The 24,065-nt window shown below is 39.3% G+C and overlaps 1 protein-coding gene across 1 annotated transcript in view; it reads right to left on the bottom strand.

The window, feature by feature from the left end:
• The window catches only part of cacna1ba (calcium channel, voltage-dependent, N type, alpha 1B subunit, a), a 130,474-nt gene that overhangs the window by 26,009 nt on the left and 80,400 nt on the right, over positions 1–24,065 (bottom strand). Inside the window, exons 19-35 of the mRNA XM_053420375.1 lie at positions 22,729–23,502; positions 21,053–21,240; positions 20,703–20,823; positions 19,936–20,065; positions 19,355–19,414; positions 18,651–18,757; positions 8,456–8,552; positions 6,463–6,623; positions 6,187–6,324; positions 4,635–4,836; positions 3,328–3,492; positions 2,545–2,655; positions 2,386–2,469; positions 1,806–1,811; positions 1,004–1,120; positions 742–807; positions 519–610 (exon numbers count right to left, since the gene is read on the bottom strand). Of these exons, the coding sequence (XP_053276350.1) occupies positions 519–610; positions 742–807; positions 1,004–1,120; positions 1,806–1,811; positions 2,386–2,469; positions 2,545–2,655; positions 3,328–3,492; positions 4,635–4,836; positions 6,187–6,324; positions 6,463–6,623; positions 8,456–8,552; positions 18,651–18,757; positions 19,355–19,414; positions 19,936–20,065; positions 20,703–20,823; positions 21,053–21,240; positions 22,729–23,502 (2,619 nt within the window). The remainder of the gene's footprint in view (positions 1–518; positions 611–741; positions 808–1,003; positions 1,121–1,805; positions 1,812–2,385; positions 2,470–2,544; positions 2,656–3,327; positions 3,493–4,634; positions 4,837–6,186; positions 6,325–6,462; positions 6,624–8,455; positions 8,553–18,650; positions 18,758–19,354; positions 19,415–19,935; positions 20,066–20,702; positions 20,824–21,052; positions 21,241–22,728; positions 23,503–24,065) is intronic.

Below are 24,065 nucleotides of genomic sequence, written 5' to 3'. Positions count from 1 at the left end.
ACATTTGTTTTAGCGTATGCATCCATATCGATGTTTCTATGTTTTCTCTACAGATCTCAAAGCTATATTTTCAAATAGTAAGGATGTTTAAATAAGCAAACCGAAATGTTAAAGTTTCAAAACAATTCTTAAGTATTGTTCATTAAGAACTTAACACTCAGCTAATCTGCCTCATCAGCATTGTGGCTGTGGTTTGGCCACATTTGATTGACAGTAGCCTGGAAATAAAAGCATACAAAACTGACACCAGATTGAAAGAAGTAAGTCAAAGTTACACAATTCTGATTAGTGCTCAATAGTCCATACAGAGCCCACCCACCTTAATTCAGTGTGAAGAGCAAAGAGCAGAACAGAACACAAATACAGAAAATCTCTCATGGAAAATCATTACATTTTAGGACCTTGTGACTCACAGTCAGAAGCTTACAAAGAGAAATGTGCTTTACAACTGTCTGTATCTGGTCAAGGTAGCCTAACGAGCTGATGAGACATGTAGAGTATAACAAAGCCTCTTTTACCTGAACAGCAGCATGAGAGCCTGAAGGAACGTGCGGAAGTTGTTGTGGTGATTGATTTCTGTGTCCTCATTTAGGTCAATGTTGCCAAACACCTACAGTAGAGACACATTGAGGGGAATTGATTCATATTGTCTTAATAATGTACACTTAATATATTTTACATTTAGACCACAACATTTCAACAGTGCACTGTATGTGTCCTCAGCGGAGAAGCATCACGCACCTGCATCCCAATGATGGCATAAATGAAGAACAGCATAGCAATCAGCAGGCAAACATATGGCAGGGCCTAAAGGGAACAATAGGAAACCAAACACTCAATAATTAATATCCACTCTGAATTATTTCGGCCTGGGTGTTTGAGTTTGTGTGTGCAGGTATGTGGTTGGATAAGTTTGTAAAAGTGAACTTGCCAGTGTGCATGTGGATGCTTATATACTGTACATGTGGTTTGTCAGTGAGCCTGTGATAATGTGTGTGGGCACCTTGAAGGACTGAACGAAGGTCCACAGCAGGATGCGGATGGTGTAACCCTGCCTCAGCAGCTTGATGAGCCGAGCGGCTCTGAACAGCCGCAGGAAGCTCAGGTTCAGCAGCCTGTCCTGTTACAAACATGTGTGACATCATGAAGCAAATCATTCAGGGCTGATAAACTGGTGACATGCTGCTCCCCTTTAACAAGCATGCTTGGGCAAGTATAAACATATTCAAGATGCATTTAAAACCAATCATCACAATCAAGCTAAATGTGGTTACATCAATACTAAAGTGATGCAATGTTTGAATGTCAGTTTTACCATCATGGTTAATACTGCTGTGAGCTAGAGGAACACGTTGTCAGTTTAAAAGACAAGTGGCATTAAGCTGCCTCGTCACAGCTGTGAGTCCAAAAAGGAAAGATATGACAGAAGAAGAAGAAGACTGTTCTCTCTTCTCTCACATATACTTCATCCACATGGGGTTTTTAAATCTTTTTTTTATTGAACTAATGAAGATTATTATTTTCATTGAACTCAGGAATAAGAGGATCAAGAGAATCCACTTATTAATGTTCCAATTATCTCATGGTTTTTTGTATTTTCAGAACACATAATGATAAGACATACAGTAAAGTGGTGACAGTCTTAACAACTGTATGTAAATGGTTTGCTGGATATTCTTAAAGTCGGCATCAGTCATATTTTAACCATTCTCTTTAGTGTGACTCTCATAAGCTTGTATTATATACATATGAACTAAAACAATGTGTGAGCTAAGAGCGGGGAATGGTTTCAGAATGTCACTCACCGTTGTCTAGTGAAATTTGGGAGCAGGGTACGGGAACACCAATGACGACAATCAACAAGATGAAAATGGAGGGAAGGAGGGGGAGTGAGAGAGAGAGAGAGAGAGAGAGAGAGAGAGAGAGAGAGAGAGAGAGAGAGAGAGAGAGAGAGAGAGAGAGAGAGAGAGACAAAGTGGTGTGTAGCAGAGTAAGGACAGCAGAGGGGAGAAGAGCGGAGTGAGAAATAAGAGGAACAGTCATATTGCACAACATTAAGTGATTCAGGTTGACAAATACACACAGGTAAATATGTCAAAGGCTTTGTCACAGTGTACACATATATACAGGTTGGTGCACTGTAAAGAACAATTTGTCAAACACAGTAAACACAGCTAATCAAAGATTCAAGAATGGAATCAAAGAAGTCGTCCATCCTCAGCTCCCGCATGGTTGATCCTTCTTATTAACAAAAGACTGGCTCACAAGTTGGCTGTTTGTGCTGTTGGTGCCCTCAACTCATTAGCATGACAGCAGTGCTGTATGGATGTGGTGTATTCAGCCTTGTTGAGGTGAGTGGAGAGAGGTTGGTGCCAGTGCTCTTACCTTGATTTCGGTCACCAGGATGTCAGTGATGCTGCCCAACACTGTGACAAAGTCAAACACGTTCCAGGCGTCCTTTAGGTAGTTCTGAAAAACAGCAGATGAAATCTATTAGATTCTATCCAGTAATGAGGACTTTCAGACTTTGCAAATGTTATTCACCAGTGGACCGAAAGCGATAATCTTGAGGATACACTCCAGAGAGAAGAGAGTGGTGAAGACGATGTTGAGGTTCTTCAGCATGGCTTCATAGGAGTCTGGAGCGCCATGGAACTGAAAGACAGGGGTGAAGGGTGTTTTGAGAGAACAGTCTGACCGGTCACGTTGTCCTTGCTGGTTGACACAACACTTTTAAAGCAACTGTTCAACATTTTGAGAAACACAGTATTATTACTCGCTTTCTTCCTGACTTACATGAGAAGGTCAATTCTACTCTCATTCACATTCTGTTTGTAAATATATAGTTACAGCAATAGCTCCTCAGCTTAGCTTGGGCAACAAAACACTAAGAAATTGTTGTTTTTATACTAATAAATGACATAGAACCTGTGTAATGGTGTATTTTAGAAGAAATGGGTGCAGTTTCTGTTACCTTATGACTGTTTTCTGTTTTATTTTATAACTTCTTCCCCTGTGTGTCTCTTGCTGTTTGAGTTTCAGTTTTTGGAGGATTTTTTTTTTTTTGGTACCTTTCCGAGTGTTATCCAGTCAAATTATTATCAAATCCTTTTTATGACTGATGTCTGCATTTGCATTTGGGTCCAGTTGGACAACAAACACAACAGTCTGAACATCTAACTCTGTGTCACAAAGAATTCTCAAAATATTAAACTAGTCTTTTCCTATGCTAATAAATCCAGGCCTGACTTAAAAAAACATGTGGAAAAGCTTGGTCAACTGTATCAAGTCTGCATAATATTATTCTAATCATTCAGAAGCACTTACCTTCATCATGAGTACCACAGTGTTGAGAGCAATCATGATCATAATGGAATACTCAAACGGAGGTGAGACCACAAACTTCCACATCCTGTACTGGAAGGACTGCGTATTCATGGGCATGTAGCGCGTCAGAGGTTTGGCGTTTATGGCAAAGTCAATGCATGCCCTCTGTAAGAAAGGAACCACACCAGTGCCCTTTTTAAATAACTTTGGATAAATAATAGACTCTTTTCGCGGCAGCCATTTTTAAACGTAATAGTAGGTAAAAACAGGCAATTAAATTAATTAAGGTTCTGTTCTATTTAGTGATTAGTGTCACCTGAACTTTCCTTCTTCTGTGCTCCTTTTACTAAAATAGACTCCAATTCATACAATGAGCAAGCACTTCCTAACCCTGGAGAGATAAAACTGGGAAAACCTACAACAAAACCAGACTCATTGTGGCATCTGCTTTGACCACTTGGAGTAAGAGCAGTAGTGAGAGTTGAAACTGTCCTGAAGAAGCTCCTTTTGACTGGATCACAGAAGCTTCATTCAAGTGGTAAAAATGAGTACGTAACACGTCATATTTTTCCTTAGAAATACATTGACTTAGCTTTTTTAAACTAGCTAATATGTCTAACAAGACAATTTTGCTGGTCTACAAGTAGTAGTAGTAGGCCTGTGATACAATTCAGAAAAGATTAAAAAAAACACCAGTAAGATTTGGTATGAGGGAGCTAATAGCTGAGAAGCTGAGACCTCATTCAGAGGGACAGTTTTGTGTGGGAGCCTTGTTGCTGCTTGGATCGGACAAAGTAAAATTGTTTCAAATAACTTGTCTCTAAGAAGAATTGCAGAAAAATAATTTATAAGTTAACAACAAACATAACATCCATTTTTATTTGTGGGTTCTAGCAAAGGTGAGAATTTGTTTGAGAAAATTGTTTCATCGTCATCCTCATCATCAATACCAGTAATTATGTAGGGGCCTAGAAGGCTGTGATAAAAAGTGAAATAGAGCTTAATAGGAAAGAGGCTCCCCAACCCTGACCCAGAAGAGTTGAAGATGTAAACCTATTTTAATCAGAAGTGAAACTTTGAATATGTGTCCTCCTTCTTCTGTGTTTTTATGCCAGCAGAAGATACTCAGCGACAGGACAAGCATTGATTAAATATTTCACATAAATTCATTCATGAATATTGATAATGTCCAGCAATAATAATGAGAAGTAAAACTGACAACAGAGATAATGATGTGGCAGCATTGTTAGATACTGGAAATCAGAATAACATCATGCCCAGAGTGGTTTGACAGGTGTATACTTTACATCATTTTTTTCCAAGCTGCACTCAGACAAGGCCTTGTCTCCCTGCTCCTGAAAGGTAATGATGATCAGAGCGACGAAGATATTAACGAAGAAGAAAGGGAAGACCACAAAGTAGACCACATAAAAGATGGACATTTCTATCCTGTAGCCTGGACTGGGGCCCTTGTCCTCAAAGGTGGCATCCACAGAGTGCTTTAGTACACTGCAAGGAGAAAAGCACAACATGAAGGTTGATGGGGAGATACAGGAACATATGGACATACTGAAATGTTATGTTCCGATTTAGGAATATAAGGTATTTTTAAAGCAACAAATATAATACATTTTTCAGAAAATATTTTTTTCAGTTCGCAGACTTTACCTAATAGCAGGAATGATCCATTAGAAGCATTGATATTGCTATTAAAGCACAGTGTATTAATACATAGTGATTTAATAGCAATCTTATAGTAGTAGCCACAGAACCAATCACGTTATGAGAAGTGAGCTGTATTTAACTGAATTTCAGAGAAAGTACTTTTTTGTTCATTGTTCTTCTGCACAGAACCAAATCATGAAAAGAAAATCAAAGATGCCAGAGACGATCTTAGAGCCGATCTCAACTCAATTCAATAAAGTTAGCAGAGTTGTGACAAAACTCCCATTAATAAAAGGCATAGCATCTGTCCTTTGTATATCCCTGCTCCATAAATGCCATCATCTTTCAAATTGTACAAAAATACCTCGGGCTTAAAATGGTCATGTTGGTTTTTGGAGCAGAACTCCATATGATGATATATGTGTGTAAAAAATATGTAACAATTGTACATTAAGATGACTAGACTCAAACCATATATTGTTTACTTACATTTATCCAAATTATCAGCTTTACCCTTTGCCAGTCAGCTGTTTTTTCCTTTCACTGTTTGTGCTGGTCACTGATGAGTTGGCTTATAATTGTCCTGTATTGCTCCAATTGAAACTAACTCAGAGCTTAATTAATTAGGGGCACAATTGAAAAGTCAGCAGTTGAGCTTCATAACGTCAGTTGAATTAGTGATCAGTTGGTAAACTTGGAGCCTTTTCTCGTTGGTTTGGTTTCCTTTTCATACAGAGACTAATCATAATGAACCAGGGGCTGAGATATTCAAGAAACTCATATGCTCAAAATTTCACACATTTTTTAAATTTTCACACACATATCTTGAAAAGCTGGACATATTGAGGATCTCCACTAGAAGTCGAGATAAAGATTTGTAGGATTTGAGCTAATGTATATTATTACATTTTAGGCTTTGACAATTCATTTTATACTTTTTATAATTCCACTCTGTGTAGTATGTTACAATTTTAGATTTTGCCATTGTTAAGTAAAATGTATCCTCTTCAAAATTTAAAGGAACTTTTTGTAATGGTCATTTCCTATAGGTGCATTACCAATATTCTCATACAAACCATTTCTATTACATTTATGAATCCTGTTTTTCAGGTGTACAATCTATCACAGATGGGTTAAGTTTCAACAATGACAGCATTACACATCTTTTTAAATCAAAGAGGGAGCTGCACTTACGTTGGCCAGCCCTCCCCAGTAGACACAGTGAACAGGGTCAGGAAGGCCCACAGCACATTGTCATAGTGGAACTCGTACTTTTTCCACTCTCTGGGCATGGCAGCTACCTCGTCATTGTCATATTCCAAGAACTGACCTCTGGAAGACATAAAGGCATGAATAAAGCTGAGTGGGGTACAGTAGTCTGGTCTGATTATTACCTCACCAATGTTTGGAGGTTTACAGTTAAAAATAAAATAAAATGAGAAATGAGGAATTTGGGGATTTGAGACCAACTTGCAGTCCTTCTCTAGCCCCTTGGACTCGTCTGTGCAGTAGAAGAATTTCCCTTTGAAGAGCTGAACTGCAATAACGGCAAAGATGAACATGAAGAGCATGTAGACGATGAGGATGTTCAGCACGTTCTTCAGAGAGTTGACCACACAGTCGAACACTGCCTGAGGATACACACAAACACACACTATTCATTTGGGGATCAAGTGGAAAATTATTTGTCAGATTGTCAGGATGCTCTTTTTTACCACAACTTTCTTTACTACATTGGAATCTGAGTCTGGCTTGTTTCCTGTCCGTATTACCCCCTTAGCACCACCACTTGGCCTTATCCCTTCATTTTGTGTCTGGCATTGCGCGATTGTGGTGTCCCATTTCCTGTGTGATGTAGGGGTAGTAGCTATCAAGCCCTTCCAATACCTCTTCACAACCCCCCTAAAAACCAAGTAGTAGAAGATAAGTCCCAAAAGTTTTACGAATGGTCGAAAGCAAATCAATATGGCGACGGTTTGGGGGTAAAATACTCTCTGTTTAAGTCCAGCGGAATATCTTATTTAAATAATATAAATAAAAAATTCAATGAAAGCTGTTCACGCTGTCAAAACAAACATTGAAAACAGTCTGAGTGTAAGTAACGAGTAACGTTTGAAAAAAATGTCCCTGCTCCTGTTATAATGTTTTCAGTTCGGGGCAAAGTTTCTATGATCATAAGTAATGTAACATTTAAATTACCGATGTAAACACACTGACTGACTGTGTATTGATTAATAGATCAATCTTTCCCATCTGTCCTGCAGTTGTCAGATGTTTCCCTATTAAAATGTTGATAATGGTTGTTAAAATAATAACCTAATAACATGATATTGTTGTCACTATAATAATGTTGGTTGGCCGCTGATGACATAACAAGTAGTGTCCCTATCCATAGGGGAATATATTCCTCTTGGCTTGCCCATGAGGCTCCCTTTAAGGGGACACTTAGTGAAGGGCCCTTCAGGGGTAGGACCAAGGGAGAGAAAATGGGACAGGGCCTTAATCTCTAATTTCCAGACATGCCCAGCCACTGGGAATATGGGGAAGATTGCTAGTAGGTTCAGACAGCATAGCAGTAGTATGTATATTAGTTAACAGGGCAAACAGCAAACAACCAATACACTTGCTATCATGATCACATTGCAACAATCCAAACACAGGGATGACAGAAATAAAGGTAAGATGGAGCAGAGAGAAGGCAAGCTATAGTCTCTTAACAGATATACAGTGAGAGCTACTGACACTGTGTTCAACAAAGTCTGTCTAAGAAGAACAATGGATGTTGTATCTGCTGCACTCATTGAAAGGGATGCTCTAATGACTTGTTGTGATTTATAACAGCATGGAAATATCAAATAAAAATACCATGCTAAATGAAAAAAGGCTGATGATATCCTACATTTTCAACAAAAAACATGTACAGAATTAAACCAGGAATACAAGTGTATCATTACCAAGTAGTGTGTGTATCAAGGCCTAATACATCATTGTCCTCTGAGTCAAAGAACACATCAACAAGCCACACTGTTGCACTGGTTGACCTATTCCTTCTTTACACACACACTCTGATTTATTTTGATTAAATCCCACAAGCACCTCATATACCCAGAAGAGTACAAAGGGGGTAGTACGCTGCTGAAAATCGTCCCCAAAAAATGAACAGTTTATCTGTATATTAGTGAGAATATTTGTGGCTCAGTAGGAACCAGTGGGACAGGGTAGGGAAAATGTTATAGTATTATCATTCTCTAGGTTGCCAGGGTCCTATTGTCAATTTGACTATCAGTATTCTGGGGGGTTGGAGTCAGATTAGGGTTAGGGTCTAAGATTTAAAAGAAGCACAGTATTTTGCTAATGAAAAAACTCTTATGACATTAAAATATCCAGCCCGAACCACCACAGAGCCCCATTAACCTGGTTAATTCAATCAAAAATAAAGTGAATAACAGTGAAGGAGCAAAACCTTCAATTTCGGCAGACGTTTGATGGTCTTGAGCGGTCTGAGAACTCGCAGAACCCTCAGTGACTTGATGGTGCTGATGTCTTTGCCTTTCGTCCCCCTGAGGAAACAACACACATGATTACGTTCAAACAACCTGCAGGAATCTGTGGCCTGTTTCAGGAAGTGGGCTCGATGAACTCTGAGCTAATACCCTGAGATCATGGAAACTAAGATGACTTACTCTGAGTCACTTACAATGGTATGTTAAACTGTGAAGCTGACCTGCTCCATGACAGCTTTTCTCACCCTAGTGTTTGAGAACATCCATCTGCACAAGTTTTACATCAGGAAAAGATTAAAATGCTGACTGGCTATTAGGTTATTACCCAAAACCCTGACTTTACTAAGGCTTCCTTTTATGATCAGTCATCAGTTATCAATGGAAGGACAGAGACCTGATTTATCAGAATAAAATCTACACACTATCTTCAACATTAAGTTGTGTCTTTGTCAAGTTGCATCTGAAAACATGTCAACATGTCACAATAACTTATTAATTCCTGCGGCTGGTGGTTTCAAAGATAAATGTGCATTGTTGCCACAAGTTAATATTCATGGCTGTACTGGATTATAACACAGAATGGTGTGAATCACAGTATCAGAGCTCCACTGATGATTGCTTGTTTTCCATTCTTCATGACCAAGCATTAATTAGAGTGAAAATAATCGGGGTTGATTGAACTAGGTCAGCTGAACTGTTCTGAAACTGAAAGCTCAGGGTTTCCCATCTCAGGGTTTATCTACTCAGAGTTCAGAGTTCGGCTCAGAGTTCGGCTCAGATAAACCTGCTTTCTCAAACAGACCCCAGATAAGAGAAACAGCAGAAGTAACAGACATTGGTTTTCAGAGTAGAACATGATAGTTGTAATAAATTGTGTGACAGTTTGAAATGTTGCAGGGTATGAATTATGTGTTTAGATCAGCTGTGTTAATGAGGCACACTACAACTGGCTTTCTGAATATCAACAAAAACACATCAATGGGAATAATTGGAAGTCCCATTGGAAACATAGTTATGTTGGGTATCCTGGTTCATGTACAATGCCTCTAATTCGCAGGACATCAACTCCATTGTTAGGTTAGGTCTGAGGGCCTTGTTAAGGACAAACAGGGTTTTTGCTCAAACAAAAGCCTCTGAGGCACCAGTCAAATGAAGACTACACAGGATAGAGTGAGTGGGAGGAGGCAAATAGTTCAGACCAAGGCAACCTTGTGACTGGCTTCCTAGGTTGTCCTGTCATTATCATCACCTTGGTAGTAGCAGCCATTCAATATTATACATGGCATAATACTTTATACATACAATCAAGTACATGGTACTACTCTAAAGTACCAAGACAGACTCATACATTGAGATAAATGTAGAATATTATTGCATGAGTATGGCATTTCTGTGACACAATGGTAGAAATTATTATTCCTTAAAGTAACAGTTTAACCTTTGGGCAATGTACTAGTTTGCTTTCTTTCACAGAGTGAGATGAGGAGATTGACACCAGTGTCATGTCAAGAACAGATTTGGAGTCAGGATGTGGTTCAGCTCATCACAAAGATTAGAAAAGGGGGAAACAGTTGACTTCAGTCTCTACCAAAGAAAAAAAAAAGGCATTTCAGAATCTCTAAGAGCCAACCATGTCTCCTACAAATAGTTTGTATACAACTCATCAGTGTATGCATTATAATTTCTCATGATGTGGAAGCAACATCTGACAGTCATGCTGTATGTAGGCACAGAAACCTTACATACACTGACATTGGCGATAGCAATCAAATCAGATGTGAACGTAGCAGGGAGGTGCCCACAGTGTTGGTGCAGTGATCACAATCTTGAGCTCTTACAATGGGAGACAATATTAGATTTCAGTGATGTGTAAGGATGGGAAAACATTTAAAAATGTGAACAGGGTTTCTTTCCCAGTATAATCCAGTATAATGTCGAATAACCTAAATTGTTGATAAAATCTGAATGTTTGATGAGCTGGCTCTCAAAAGGTCTTGAATATGATTAGAGTAGATTTTCATCCAACAGCATTCATGATGTACATTCCCTGTGGCTATCTGACTCCGACACTTAGTTTTAGTTTAGTTGATTGTCTTTGAAACTATTCATGGTTTGCATCTAGTGCCACAAGGCTGCATGTGCATGAAATGACAAATAGGTGCACAGCAACTCACATAGTGGTAAAGTAATGGACTTTTCATCTCACTTTCAAAAAGGAAAATGCTTGTTTGAAAAGAACTATTCTTTTCAGCAAAACTCACTTTACAGTTATAATGCAGTGACATTTTAGCAATTTATCACCCCAGTGAGTGGCCAGCAAACACATAATTACTTTGTTGCCAAATTTGTTTCAACTGTTAATCTATCACTGAAACTAAAGCAAACAAAACTATGGTGTTTTAGTAGAATATTCACACAGTAGCATGTAGAATCATTGACTTTACTACTATTACAGTGTCTTCTAAAACAATACATTTTCAAAAGACAGAAGAGCTGATAGATGATGGCAAATGTATTGTACTAGTTATTCCTGAGCAGTAAACAGTTAACAACACAGGCAAACTCCCACAGGGACATACATTTAGCTGTGAGAACCATGTAATCCTGGTTTACATGAACAACTTTGTCTGAAAGTCGTGTTCCAAAATGCAGTCAATCAGCTATTTCCCTTTTCCTTTTCATAATAGAGGACTCTATTATACTCCATTCAAATATGGGCCTAAGACCTAAGACTGCTGTGCATCAGGGATCTTATTTCCACAAGATGTAGGCAGCTCAGTCATGCAAATCTTTGTGAAATCTAAAACTAATTGGATAATGAAACTAAAGGCACAAATAGAATAATGTCATAGTCTAATTTGAGATGTTTGAATTAACCTTAGTTGCAAAGTTTGATCCAATGGCAGCTGTGGGGTTGTTACATTCTTCAGTGTTAAATGACTAACAGATAAAGCCTCAGAGTGTCTATTTTGAATGTTAACTGTGAATTATTAAGAAATTCATATGTAGAAAAAAAAGTATTCAGGAGCTTAATTTATAGGCAACTTGGAACACAATCAGCTTTCTATCCCGCTTTGCAACAGAGATGAGATTATTATTTCTAAGATCAGAAATAATAATAATAATATATATATTTAAGCTCAATAGGACTAAGGTCATCAACAAAGGCATTTGTAATCAGGTAAGCCCCTATCAATACAATGCCCTCCTCCTTGCTTTCTTATAATACTATGGAATAGATCGGCCTGCAACACTGCTGCCTTTCCAACTCATCAATGAAAGCCATCAAGCACAAAGACGAGCATTTGGCAGGACACCGGCTGAGTCAAGAGTCATTATGGAGGACAATGACTCAGCATATGTGACTCCTCACAATGTCCTGACAAAAAGATGCAGCATAATTTTTTCATGCCTTCTCTTGGTGAGTTTGATAATACATTCAAATCCCCCATTGAAACTCCAACAAAGTATTCCTGGGATTTATAGAAGAATTGTTAATGGGGCTCCACCAAAATCAGTTAAGAGTTTTGGGTGGTGGGCTTCAAATCTCTTTGAAATCCTTGTAAAAAATGGTTTGTATTTATATAGAGCTTTTCTAGTCTTGATGACCACTCAAAGCGCATTGCATTTCAGCTTTGCCATTCACACATTCACACAAACACATGCATATAGTGCATCTATTAGCAGCACTTTTTTGTTCTATGAGGGGCAATTCAGTTGGGATCAAACGGCCGACCTTCTGGTTGGAGGACAACCGCTCAACCCCTCAGCCGAAGCCGCCATGAGCAGTCCCTAGTTTTAATTAAGGAAGTATGTTGGCAAATAGCTGTTCTAAATGCTCAGTGGCAGGGGTGTAATTTGGCTGCCATAGAACATGGCAAGATGTGATAAAGCACAGAGATGGGGATAAGTGTTAACGCTCAAGCTGGCAGTGTGACTTGTGCGTCATAAGGAAAGACACAACGAGCCTCTTTGGGAAACAAATTGCTGGATGATATATCGATTACTTTTTATTCATAATTGTTAAATAACTTATAAAGAATATATATATATATGATATATATATATGTATTATATATGTATAGAATGGAAAAGAAGGCCTAGAAAGATAAGATCAAACCCTATCTACTTCTCATCAACACACCTGGTCATCACTGTGTAAAGTGCTTTATGGTTTTAGAAGTTGACAAAAGCAATTTTCATAGATTTTTCAAACTTGACCTCCTTCACTTGGGGCATGAACACAGTCCCAACATCTGACAAACTTAAAGAAGCTGACTCAAACCGACTGGTTCACACTCAGCTCTAATTCCCTAGTATGTAGTTGGAGTGGAACTGCTGATCCTGAATGGAGATAAAATGAGTGAAATGAACACTTTGAAGAACTCCTGGAAGACTCCTGAAATCCTTACCATGTCCCTGGTAATGGTCATTGAGATAGTTCAGATTCTTGAGATTTTCAGAAATGATTGCCAGAAATGTCTTTTTAATGATGCATCAAGGAGAGCGTCTGCAGACCAGGATGGTGAATTGCACTTTTTGTCGGAAAAAAGAGTGAAGGGTGTGCTCCAATCATTGAGATATTATACTGCTCAGCTTCCCTGGGAAAGGGAACCGGGAGACACGGATCAATGCTTGAACCTCAGATCCAGAAGAGGAATTGCAGCTTTTGTTTTAACGATATAATTTTCTGAGCTCAGTTAGTTTTCACATTCCCCCAAAAAAGCTAAGAGCTATCATGAAGTCCTCAAGGAATATTGAATCTGCTTTGAGCACCACTGCAAGTAGCTGTAGGTTGACGAACAGCATAGTTTCTGTCTTCCTCTGTGGCCTCATGAGTCCCTGTACCCCAGTTACAACTACATGCAACAACTTACATGCTCGGATGCACATTAGTCGGGCATGTATTTACAGTGAAATAGGGCCAGAGTGTCTTCCGACCAGAAACCTCCACTAAGCCATCAAGATATGCTGATAGCTTTATAAGAATACCCTCAACAACCAGGCATAGTAGAGAAACAGGAGAGAACAAGCACTTTGGACTTGTAACTGGGGCTAAAATGTGACACCTAGAGGGATGTGAAGGTCCAAATAATAATGAGGACATCTGGCTCAGCCAAAACTGTTCATCATTTTCCCGGAATGAGGACAGGGAGCTGTGCCCTGAAAACAAAATCCCTCTTCAAAGTATCTCCATACTGCTCTATTTTTTACTTCTACTCTACTCAAGAGTCTGTTTGTCTCTCTCTGGCTGACTTAATCCCAGAAACTATGGGTTGCAATACTAAAGAATAACAGGTTCAGATATGTCAAGTATTTCTTAATACATAACTTGAGTGTGGACGTTGATAAAGTTACAAGTTTCTCAGTCAACAGTTCTAGTTATATAGCTTTACTGTCATAAAGCAAAATAGTAAATACATGTGTTCTCAGCTTTAAAATTAAGCACATTTTAGAGACAGAGACAGAACAACTGCAGATGACTTCAATACATAGCTAGTGGATTTTTACACAGAACAAAGAGTGGGTCCTGATTCCAACCTCTTTCATTGTAATTTAGTAGGAAAGGATCCTTTCTTGGTCAGTATGGAGAGAGAGAAACATTGAAAGATCTCACTCTATCTTTGAAGAAAGTGTTTTTCCTTAATCATTCTATTATATATTGCAAACAGGCAAAGGATTTCCTTCTATCCAAGTGTGAAATCAGCCCAAGTATTACTGATGGCTGGTCCCATAAACAAGCAATTGCAAACCCCCACAAATATTTGTGCATTGACTTTTATAACCTGTTGTCCGTTTTGGTATGATTGATCCTCAGTCATTAACCTGGCAACAGCCTTACACTGATCAGCCACTACATTAAAACTGACAACAAGTTTCCACCTCCGCCTGTATAGATAACCCCATGCACAGTTGCGTGTGTACTATGAGGGCTGGAAGGCCTTACATGTTATTACTGAGGCACTACTGAAGTGAATGCAGACTATAAAGGCCCTATTGCTGAAGAGGGATGTTGTGAGCAAAGATAGATTGACTAATAGTAAAGGAACCGTCTTAGACACACTGACCTCTCATGACACGTTTCATTCCAAGATGCAATATTGATCATTTGTTTGTACAGCAGTATTTAAAACTACACTTCTAACTGGGATTGAAACTGGATGTTATTATCATAATCAAAACAATTATCTAGTTCATTTAAAGAGCTCTCTTGAAGTAAGAATACAAAACGATATTGCCAAAAAGTAAATTTAGCATTTTGGAATGAAATGTCTAAAAACCATTGGTGGTTTTCTTCGGGTGAGGCAGGTTTCAGTTGAAAACCTTCAGACAGAGGTTACTGTTGTTAAAAATGCATTTAATTTACTGGCGTATGGGTTTAATCTATTTTACATGAAGCTGATCTACGTATAAGAAGAATGGCAGTTAGATGGGTTCGATTTGGGGGAGAAGGGTTAAGGTAAGGTATGGGTAAAGAGTGAGGGATTGGGGAGGTGGTGGGTATGGCATAGGAGGGTTCCCCACCTGGTCACACCTTGTTGCGATCTACTTGGGGGAAAACAGTGGTAAAACAAGGTACAGCCGGTTATGGATGCTTCATACATACCAACACAATTTAGCATATGTTTGCATCAGATGACAACACAATAGTTTTCATTAATGAAACCATGTAAAGTTGTATATATTTTTGGTTGGTAGCAGACAACAGCGTGAGTAAATTCCAGTAAAGAATAGACTCCAATATGGGGTTCTACAATAGTATATTTGCCATATGAGGAGAAGACAGAAGGTGTGATTAGATGCTTTATGAGCCTGTTATTATTGAAGTATCACAAATAACTGAAGTAAACACAAATCATAACTACTGGTACTTTAAACAGGCACTTGTTCTTTAATTTCTCTCTGCTACAACTTCTGAGTATCAACCAAAAAAATAGCAAATGCCACAAAAGGCCTTAAGGGAGATCTTCTAAATAACAATACTATGACTACTAATAAAACAAATATATATGTTTTCCAAGAAATCAGGTCATCACCAGCATCTGAAGCTGACAATAAAAGACAATTTTTGCACTTTGCAGCATCAAACATGAAATGTGCAAAACAGCTGCTGACTGAGCTCAACACTTGAGAGGTTCCCGTGGGTGAGATGACAAATTCACATGGTTTGGATGGAGATGTTCTTGCCACAGGCAGTACATCAAATGGATGATAGACAGCTCCAGGGACATGCACAGTGAGTGAATGAAAGGTGTCAATCAAACAAAACTTTTAGTCTGTAACTGATGATATGGACGGGACCTGGAGCAAAAAAGCTTTTGCAAATAATTTGTTTGACTTAAAGTTGCCCTGTTGATGATTATGGTATTTTGGACTTAGGAACGGTTCAAGAATCGCAGCCAAAGCCCTCTATAATAAATAAATAAATGAGACATTATGAAATTATAAAATCTAGAGTAAATACAGAGAAAATATTTTAAGATAACTAGATTTGCTTTTCTAATAATTATGAAAGCTTGTTTATTGCAGGCAGCGCTATACTGCAGCAACCTCATAATTTCCGGCTAGAAATTGTCGACTTTCCAACTGAAAAATTGCTGTGGGACACTTTGTCCCCTGCAGCTAGTTAGCTACATTTAGCTCCGTGAGGCTGTCTCCTGACTTTGTAATGTTTCAAGATCACAAATTTTCAAAACAAGAATATTGTAAAAGGGTCTCGTACAAGCACATTCATGATAAGATAGAGGTTAAAGATAAGCATTCCTGTTAAGAAGTCAATGTAAATCCAGTTTGTCCATATATTAAGAAAAGCCTTCAGACATTTTTCTTACATCAAGATGTCAGACTGGTTAGCTTGTGTACTTGCTCGTTTAACCTTACAAGTGGAAGGACTTTTCGGATGAGCATGAATTGAAGTCTTTGGCAAAGTGTCTTTATCTTGGGTTGTGTTGGTTGAGGTTGCGGACTAGTGTAGTAACACCCAGGACCAGCTTCAGCACAGTTATATGTACTATACTGTGGTTGTGCCACTCTTAAATGGAATAAGCGTTTTTTTTTTAACCTTTTTTTACCTCCAACCCCACAAACTAATGTAGTTCTTTAATCCTATGCTAACTCATCACTGCGGTAGGTTTCCATACAGGTTACCGTGATAGATAGTAAAGTGTTTTTCATAATGTCCAATTTAATTTATACTGAAAACTAGTATAAATCTTGAAATTGTGCTGATTTAAAATTATTCACAAATGCTTTTCATCACAGGTTTAGAACAAAACTATAAAAATAATGCTCTGGCTGTACCACAATACAATTGGTGTATTGCTCCATCCGCAGAATGATGATGAGTCTGTCAGATACAGGCTAGTGTAGAATAAAGTGCATGTAAAAGGAAATTATGTGGTAATATGCTCTTGGGCATTCATTAAAAAACCGATAGCGAACATCATACATGTCATACAGTCTTTCTAATATGCATATGCTAAGATCACAGGGAAGACTGATGTTCCCTGAGATGTACTCATGCCCTCCGACAGCAGCTTGGTTGTTACATTAGCAAGCCTTTGCTGAATTAATAATAGAGGGATGTGAAATTGATGGTATCATACCATTCCATGCAGAGCTTTGTCGAGGCAAAGTGCTTATGAAAATCCCTCCCATTGGAGGCTTGAGGAAGATAAGGATGATGAACTCGCAGGTGACATGCCCCTCTATAACAGAGGAGGCTATGGTGGAAGGACCTTTAGCCAAGCACATGACGGTCAAGGCCTTGGATGATGAACGACGAGATGGAAAGTGACCAAGACACACTGCAAATAACACCCATCCTCACAAGCAATTTCACTTCATATACCGCATGTCTTACAGTCTTTTCAAGGATGTATGCACCTTAATAGCTGATAGTGCTGCCTTTTGTCATTCTGAGCCAACTTTGAAGATGAGGTGCTTGTCCACTGACAGTGGCCATTAGATCAGAATTCGATGCAGTAGCCATGTGTATTGTTTTGAGAAAGAAATCACACGGTTTCCCTCAGGGAACAGGGCACTGGCATATTGGTTTCTCAGTTCCAAATGATGCACAGTAATTATATTGAGAGCACAAAACAAATATCTTTCTGATTCAATTTCTTCTTAGATTAAATTTTCTCTTCAAATTTTAACTAATGTGTGAACAAAATCCATCCATCAATCTACACTGCGTGTCCTTTGACAGTAGCAGGAGGGCTGTAGTCATGCACAATATTCAATTTGCAAATACAAATTGTTGTGCTCATGAATGTCAATTGCCGTATCAGGCATGAATAGAATTCCATACAAATGATGGAAGAGGTTTAGTATGAATGGTCACACCAAACAGATTAACTCCTACACTCAATTACTACAGGAAATCACTAAAAAAGGAACTGGGTTGATGTTTTATTTAAATTGGATTGGATTTCCATTCATATATACGAAACAAATAGTTGTCAGTAGAAAATGCAGGAGACCTGAATAAATGCAAAGACATAAGACTGAATATGTGAGGAAATTACTTGTTTTTGCAGTGTAAGCCATGTATGTTTTATCTTGCACATACATATACAAACAATGACACAGTCAAGCAAGATGAGAGAGATAGAGGAGGCATTACCCCATGAAGCTCCTGCAAACGATCCCAGCACAGAAACAGGGAGAGGATCATGTCAATAAACACACTGCACAAGACCCCAACACTCTCTCTCTCTCCAACAAACACACACACACACACACACATACACACACACACACACACACACACACACACACATATTATAGTCACCCTAACACATCATATAAATGGTTATATTTGACAATTCTAGCTCTGTTAACTCAAACAGAGCCCTCTAACAGACAATTACAGTGTAATACAACTTTATGTTCCGCCACACAACCTGGGAAGGGTTTAATATTATTGTATTAAGAACATGTTACTTGTAAGTAACATTCAAATATACAGTTAATGTTCTATTCAACATTGGCAGGTTTCAGCCCCCCACAGTCCAAATAATACATCAGTTCTCATTGCAGGTTTGTATATACTGTACATTACAGGTTACAGCTGTATGAACCAAATCAGAGTGATTAACAACTTAGAGAGCTGTTTTTTAATGACAAAAAGGAAGGAGGTTTTGAACTTACGAATATGCAAAAGCCACCAGCGCCCCACTGACCACTATGAAGTCCAGAATGTTCCACAGGTCTCTGAAGTAGGATCCAGGATGAAGCAGTAGGCCCAGGTCCACCATCTGAGCCAAATAAACCACTGTTATGTCTTTTATTTTATTTTTTATTTTATTTTCAAATGTTTAATCCTAACCTAGACCCTCTCAGTCAGAGATTCCTCCTGGCTCTGCTTGGTGGTATAGCAACAGGAGCGTTGGATTATAAGCGGTAGATGAAGCCAGAGGAGATACATGTTTTGAAAATCATTGGCCTCATGTATTAATGTTACATCGCAAATATGACAAAAGGTTATTTTCCTTCATGTTTCCATCTGCACCTTTAAAGGAATGAAACATCAATAACTGGTGATGGCCTGCTGATGACCTCTTAGGTTTAACACAGCTGGGGGGTTTCTTTTTTGTTTTGTTTTTCAATTGAAGGCACTGATGAAGGTGCTGCAGGAGGCAATACTCAGCAGGTTAAATGCCAACCTGTTAAAAAAATGATAACATGGCCATTTTGTTTGATTAATCATTGGATGGACAGCAAACAATAATCACATTTTCCTCTCTGAATTCATCACTCAGATACTTTCAGTTCATATACAGTTCTACACTGAAAGTGTACTGAAAGTCAAAGAAAAACTGACACGTTAAATTTTGTATTTGAATTCAGTTTACCTTGATCACCATTTCAAAAGTGAAAACACCAGTGAAGACGTAATCCAGATATTTAAGCACCTAGAAAAAAACACATAAAATTGTTACTGAATATGTAAACGTGCATAATAATCCAGTGCTACATAATGACTTTGAAAGTATTGAGCACCAGAATCAAGAATTTACTGGGGAAAGATGTTGATTCTTCTCATTACTAAACAGGTACATTTTAACTAGAAGTGCTTGCATTTCCAACTTTCCCCAGGAACTAGGAACCTTTGCAGCAACTTTTCTTGAGTTTTCAGCTTAATGAGAAAAAAAGCAAGTTAAATAAATGAAGATCTCCCCTGATCTTCAGACCTTAGTGGAATTGCAGGATCTCAGTGGAATTGCAGGTGAGCAGCAGGAAGCTTTAAAATTCCTGGGACTACATGGGATTAAAGTTCCTGGGACAATTTGTCGAAACTCAGCATAGCATGCCGGACTCCACAAAGACAGTTATTATAAAAAGAAACATTTCTTATCTACGTTTTGTTGGCATTGATTTAAAGTGCATTACATACAGTTATGTGCATTTTTTACATGAGCATTGTGATTCTTACGTTGTTGCGAGGGGCATTTGTCCAGACAGGGTCCTCTGCTGCCAAAGCGATACTGCTCATAGTAATGACCACTAGGATTGACATTTCAAAATAACGCAGGGTCACAATGTAGTGACACAACCGCCTCACCCTGAGAAAGGAAAGGCAGAGACAAATACAGAGGGAGAGGTACAAACGGTGAGCTTTAGAGACAGATATATCAAAGATTTAATTATTGCCTACTTATTTTTTAAACCCCTCACATACTATAAGTCTAAGGTAAGGTTTAAGATAAAGCAACACTGTCACCAGGGAATCAGGGGAAATTGTTTAACAAAAACAAATCTAAAGGCTTATAATGACACCAAGTTTACCACAACCATACTTTTTCACCTAAATACAAAATTTAAAATGCAGTTCACAATTGTAGCTGCCAATTTAACTTGAGGAACTACAATAACGATGCATAAAATCTGACCTTTTCAGTTTTCAGTCCAGATAATAATAATGATACCTGGCCTTTGGGTACCAATCTATTCTAAGTACCTAAAGCTCTATGTCTCCGTGTTTGGAGGAGACTGAGAGCATGCTTTTATATGGAAGGCAATATCAGGTTTGAATTACCCTGTTCTATATGTTTTGTATCTGCTGCCTATCTTGACCAGGTCTCCCTTGAAAAAGAGATTCTTAATCTGGTGCTTTCCTGATTAAATAATGGTTAAATAAAACAAAGCAAAAAAAGGTCCTTCCAAAAGGTGAAAATGGGGTAAGAGGTTGAGGAGACTCACGGATTGGTCCGTCCAAAAATGAACATGGAACTGTAAGGCAGGATGGGTCTGGGTCCACTTTGACCCAGATCCTCCAGGGTCATCTCATTCATGGGCATTGTCTCAGAGTCAATACTGTTCACTGGGAAGACAGAGGGTTCAATTCCATCAATATACCGCAGAGATGTCAGAGTGGCAATGAAAAGCAGACCCCAACATCTATCACATCTATTGTCCTAGAATGAATAAGGATCTCTTCCTCCACATCTTCTCAACTCAGAACTTGTATTTCACTATGAGCAGACACCTTCAACATATTGGCTGAGAGGGGAGACATCTAAGTAATATTATGTGTGCAACTTGATACTGACTTTGTATGAGGGTGGTCTCTCCAGGTGGACAGGTAACCTTCACAGGAGGAATGTGGCTGGACGTTTGGTCCGTTCTTCTCACATTCCGCTGGTTGTCGGAGTCCTCTGGTCGGTCAGGAGGCCAGTCGCCCCCTCCGGAGCCCTGCTGGGGTGAGATGGCTAGGGACTCCCCCTCTGAGTCCCCAAACCTATCCCATAAACAAAGATAACATCTTGTGAGGGACCACCACAGTTAAGGGGGACTGGGGATAGGCCATCCCACCTAATGATATTTGTTAACATAAAGCCCCCCGCCTTCTTTAGCATATTAGAATATAAAATAGAATGCCATAATGCTTTTTATGAGTGTAGATTTTCTCAAAGTAATGTTATTCTGAACTATCCACGAATCCTTCCCTTCATTGTGGTCATATGTTCATTATGTTCCTTTTTACAGTATACACTCATTATGAGTGAGATGTTATTCTGCATGGAATATTATTAGTTCAGGCTCCAGAAAGCAGAATTTTGTATGATATGTATATGGGTCCTCTTGTTTGAGACTAAAAGCTAAATTCATTCCTTATGTCCCAGATGGATTCAAGAAAAATAAACAAGTGTTATATTGTGAGTTGTAAATTATATGCAAGAATAATAAAACTGCAATGATATTTAGGTGTCAACTGTGTTTGTTGTGTCTGATTAGAATTTTCCTCAATGCGGTGATCCATCCATTTTAGCATCAGATCATGCAGAGGTGACTCTTCTTATGCAGCCACTTGGCAAAACTGGTAAATCTTGAAGCCCGAGGTTAAATCCAAGTTTAATACTGTATAAAAAGTTGAAATTATTATCATGAGAACAGGTTATATTATTCTAGGAAATACACATTCCTTCAGCCACATCCAAGGGGATAGCCTAAGAAACACTTAAGGCTTCTCTGGGGGGATTTATAATTTACTATGCTTCCAACAAAAAAGGCAACAGAGATCCTTAACCTTGAAAGAGGAGTGAAGACAACTGAGAACAAAGATCTAAAATGTGAGAGGATAATCTGTGCAATCTTTCTCAGCTTAAGTATAAATATAACACACATTAGTGTCCTTGACTAGGGATGTACATTTTGAATAGTTTTTCTCACTAATAGCCAATGCTTGTTAACCGACCATAAACCGCTAACAGAAAACATGAAAACAGATGGAGACACATTCAAACAAAGTAAAACAGACTTATAGGCCTACACAGTGTTTCTATTAATTACCTAAACCAGGGGTTTTCAACTGGTTTTGTCCCAGGGACCACCATTTGGACTACAAAATAATCAGCGGCCCACTGATGTGCCTACGCGCGCGCGTGCCTACATGTGTTTGCGTGCGTGCATGTGGATAGAAGGAAAACACATTTTCAAAGTCACAGAGTTACTTTCTCTTAGACTGCAGCGCTGTCTTTATATACTGAGAAGAAGTGCATAGAGTGGAGGTACTCATTTTAGGGGCAGTTTAGGGATATGTAACTACTGCTGTAGCAGTATGCCTACAGTACTTGACACAGTGATCTCTCTCTGCACCCAACGCTTTGGTGTACAAGCATGTTTTTCTTCCTTTGGTTGCCTATCTTTTTACCTCTATGTCCCCAAATGCTCAGTCTCATCCAATGCTGACCTTAAAAATTGGTTTTGATTTTCCGATCATTTTTACCTGTGACCATGGGTCTTCTCTTTGTCGTTGGAATCCTCTCCCTCAGCGGTGGATTGGCCCCTAGAACCATGAGTCCGATGTCTCCTCTTCTCACCATTACCAGCAGTGTCTCCTCTGGAATTCCCATCCCCATCCCTGTTTGAAGAACGCCCTTCTTTGTGCCGGGCTCTTCTTTCTGCCCTCCCACCACTGCTCACTGTCCCATTGCCCCCTCGGGCCTGCCTATGTGAATGATGATGGCGATGCTCTCTCTCACTTGTGACTCCTCCGCCTCCGCTGTCCTCTACCGAGCTCTGATGCTGATGCTTTCTGCCTCCCTCTCGGCTGTGGGATCTCTCAGTCTTTCCCTCTTTGCCCCGGCTACCGTCGTTGTCTTTGGAGCGACTGTGATGGACGTGGTGCTTCCCACCAGTGTCACCATTATCATTTGTCTCCTCTTTCGTTCTGATCCGGTCCCTGTCTCTGTGTCGGTGATGATGGCGATTCTGGTGAAGCAAAGGGTCTGCAGTCTCAGCCTCTTCTAGCACGCAGGGCTTATGATGGTGGTGCTGGTGATCGCCCAGCAAAGGCCCATCATGGGGCTCAACAAGCAGTGGCCGGTCATGGTGGGTCTTCATGTCGGGCCGGATGTTTAGTGCCGAGGACAGCCGGAGACGCTCCTCTGGCTCCAGCTCATTGTACAGGGCCTCACAGCCAGGGCGGTTCTGCCTCCTCAGCTGGTTGGTCCTCTGCTCCCACACCGACATCGTCTTCACCGACTTCTGCTGCTCCTTACTGGGGGAGGGACAGAAGAACCACACAAATAAGAACCACTGGAACATTGATATAACAATATATATCTCTAATTTAACTATTTTCACCACCCTCTATTTTTATGTCAGTGCCAGAGATAGGATATATGAATTCCCAATGGATACACTGACAGGCATGGTTTCCTGTGAGATGTGACACATTGAGCATGTACTTTATACTTCATGATTTCATGGTACATAAAACCAGCAGTATGTTTCACTTTACATCTCATCATAACACACATAGTCCCTACATGCTGTGATGAGTTTACAGTATGTCCAAGGTGCAATGGGGCTTTCAACACAGCCACCCACTGGGGTCATTTATCACAGTACACTGTGGAGAGCGCTCATCCATGGATATGCCTGAACAAATGCCAAACATGGCCACATCACCATGCTTTGACATGCGACTGCTTTCTGTCCATGTGTGTGTTAAACCTAGTTGTGGAATGGCTGAATTCATGCATTTCTAATATTGTGTGAACTAAAAAAGTTTGCATGATTTTACAGTGGAGGGTTACATGTAGTGTATTTTTTATTGTG

Source organism: Pleuronectes platessa, chromosome 4 (assembly GCF_947347685.1).
Source record: "Pleuronectes platessa chromosome 4, fPlePla1.1, whole genome shotgun sequence".
NCBI lineage: Eukaryota > Metazoa > Chordata > Actinopteri > Pleuronectiformes > Pleuronectidae > Pleuronectes > Pleuronectes platessa.
This window is presented reverse-complemented; position numbering and strand designations above follow the sequence as displayed.